The sequence below is a fragment of the Octopus bimaculoides genome, chromosome 25, assembly GCF_001194135.2.
Source record: "Octopus bimaculoides isolate UCB-OBI-ISO-001 chromosome 25, ASM119413v2, whole genome shotgun sequence".
NCBI lineage: Eukaryota > Metazoa > Mollusca > Cephalopoda > Octopoda > Octopodidae > Octopus > Octopus bimaculoides.
In genome coordinates this window covers 28,632,375-28,634,815 of record NC_069005.1, presented here as the reverse complement: position 1 = coordinate 28,634,815, position 2,441 = coordinate 28,632,375, and the positions used below count along the sequence as shown (strand labels likewise).

Here is a 2,441-nt window from a genome sequence, read left to right as displayed (position 1 = left end):
CGCCCGCACTCTTAACCTCAAGATTCTGAGTTCGATTCCAAGCAGTGACCTGAATAATAATAATAATAATAATAATAATAATAATAATAATAATAATAATAACATCAAAAAATACCTTAGGAATGAAAACCCAGGTTCGAAATTTCCCCAAGACACCTGATGAAGGCTGGAGGGTATATCAGCCGAAACGTGTTAACAAGAAACAAGATGAGGACAAATATCCGTCAAATGTAAATAATGTAAATACCCATGTACTTGTACATGACAAACAAAATAAATAATAATAATAATCATAATGTAATAAATAAATGTCAAATGTTTTGGTGAGTGATTTTTGGTCCACCCTGTCTTCTGTAGTTAAGGTGATGGATTGTTGTTGCTCTGGTGGTGGCAGCAGTGGTGGCTGATAATGGTCATTCGTCAGTAAATTACAATGATTTTATCTCTCCATGCAGGCTGCTGCTTTGTTTGCTAAATTCATGGGTGGCCCCCGGTTACTAGGGTAAGTGAAACTTTCTATTTCTTATCCTCTATAACAGAGGACCCTAACCTTTTTTTTTTTTGGAATCACAAATCAATTTCATGCAAGACAATTTTCCCACAGACCAAGGAACCGTACACATAACAAAATACAAAAACATGCATATTTTAATTGCTGGAAAAGGCAACAGTATTCTATTTTGTAACCATAGTATGCAGCTACTGCGAAGGCACATAGCTCAGTGGTTAGAGCATTGGGCTCACAATTATGAGGTAATGAGTTCAATTCCCGGACCAGGTTGTGTGTTATGTTCTTGAGCAAAACACTTTATTTCATGTTCCTCCAATTCATTCAGCTGTAGAACTGAGTTCCGACATCAGAGGTGCCAAGCTGTACCGACCTTTGCCTTTGCCTTGAATAACATTGATGGAATGGAGAAGGGAGGCTGGTATTCATGGGCAACTGTTGGTCTTTTATAAACAACTTTGCCTCAGAGGAGAACTTCCTGGATGCAGTTCCATGGTCATTCATGACCGAAGGGGCTCTTTATCCTTTTGATATGCCACTAACAATATCGGTTTATTAAGTCATTACTGAGTTGTACTGTATGTTAGGATTTGCTATAAAGATGACCTTAAGAATGAATAAAGTGCATAATATATAACGTTGCAATTCTTTCCTGCAACATTCCAATCACATGTCCATAGTACCAGAGTTGTGACCTCTGAACATAGACAAGTAGTGATTTGACCTGGTGACACTCCCGAGATATACAAAAAGATACAAAAAGACCAAATAATCAAGGTTGATCTTGAGACCCTCGACAACAACAACAGCAACGATTATAACGTAGATAATATCTGGTATCTTAACACAATAATGTGTTTATTTTTACCTTGCACATGTAAGCGAAAGCAGGGTATTGTAATCACTTGTCTTTGTCTGTGTGTTTGCAAAATTACTGGAAAACAGCTGAACAGATTTTCACCAAATTTAGCAGAAATACTCATTGGGTGAGTGGGTCAGAATGATGAAAATTTGGTTTGATTATTTTCAAACATTCATAAATACACACGTAGATATGTGACTCCGCGTGTGTACAGTGATGGATTTGAGGGTTTCGTTTATTTACGAGTTAATTTCTTAATTTCACCGGAGTATAAATACCTTTAATAATGATACTTAAAGGGAAAAAAATTATCTGCACCCAGGGTATACATCACACCCCTCTGATGTCTATTTTTTTTTTTCTGATTTATTATGTTCTGGCTAATTAACTTTGCTACTGCAGGGAGGAGAGTCTGTGTATGGTATGTGTACAGAAACAGTGTCATGTGATGAGGATGAAACAGAAGATGGAGAAAGACATGAAATATATCACCAACATTATGAAATATAATCACGACTCGTAAGTAATGCATGACTATATGTGCATGCATGCATGCATGTGTGTGTGTATAAGTGTCTGTACGTGTGCCTCTGTTTGTGTCTGTAGTTGTCTCCATGTATGCGTGTGTGTGTGTGTGCATCCCTGCCTGTCTGTAGTTGTTTCCATGTATGTGTACTTGTGTTTGTGTGTGTCTGTGTATATGTGTGCCTGAGTCTCTGTGTTTGTGCATATATGTGCTTGTATGAGTATATATATCACTGTGTGTGTGTTCGTGTACGCATTGCCATGTGTTTATGTATGTGTACTTGTATGTCTCTGTGTGTTTGTGAGTGTGTGTGTATATCTACTAATACACCTACTTATTGTTCCTTTACCTCTCTTTGTTTTTTGTTTACTGTAAATTTGAAATATACACACACACACATACACATTTATATACACACACACTTCCTATATTCTCACTATCTTCCCGGTTTCACTATACACTCCCCCCACCAACCCATTCTCATTCTCCACTCTGCATAAATTCCTCCTCCACACTCTCTCTCTCTCTCTCTTTCTCACTCTCTC

The 2,441-nt window shown here is 37.5% G+C and overlaps 1 protein-coding gene across 1 annotated transcript in view; it reads left to right on the top strand.

Annotated features, from left to right (window-relative positions):
* Positions 1–2,441, top strand: part of LOC106874893 (ubiquitin carboxyl-terminal hydrolase 48) — a 33,720-nt gene that overhangs the window by 20,435 nt on the left and 10,844 nt on the right. The window contains exons 15-16 of the mRNA XM_014922804.2: positions 456–502; positions 1,773–1,889. Coding sequence (XP_014778290.1) covers positions 456–502; positions 1,773–1,889 — 164 coding nt within the window. The remainder of the gene's footprint in view (positions 1–455; positions 503–1,772; positions 1,890–2,441) is intronic.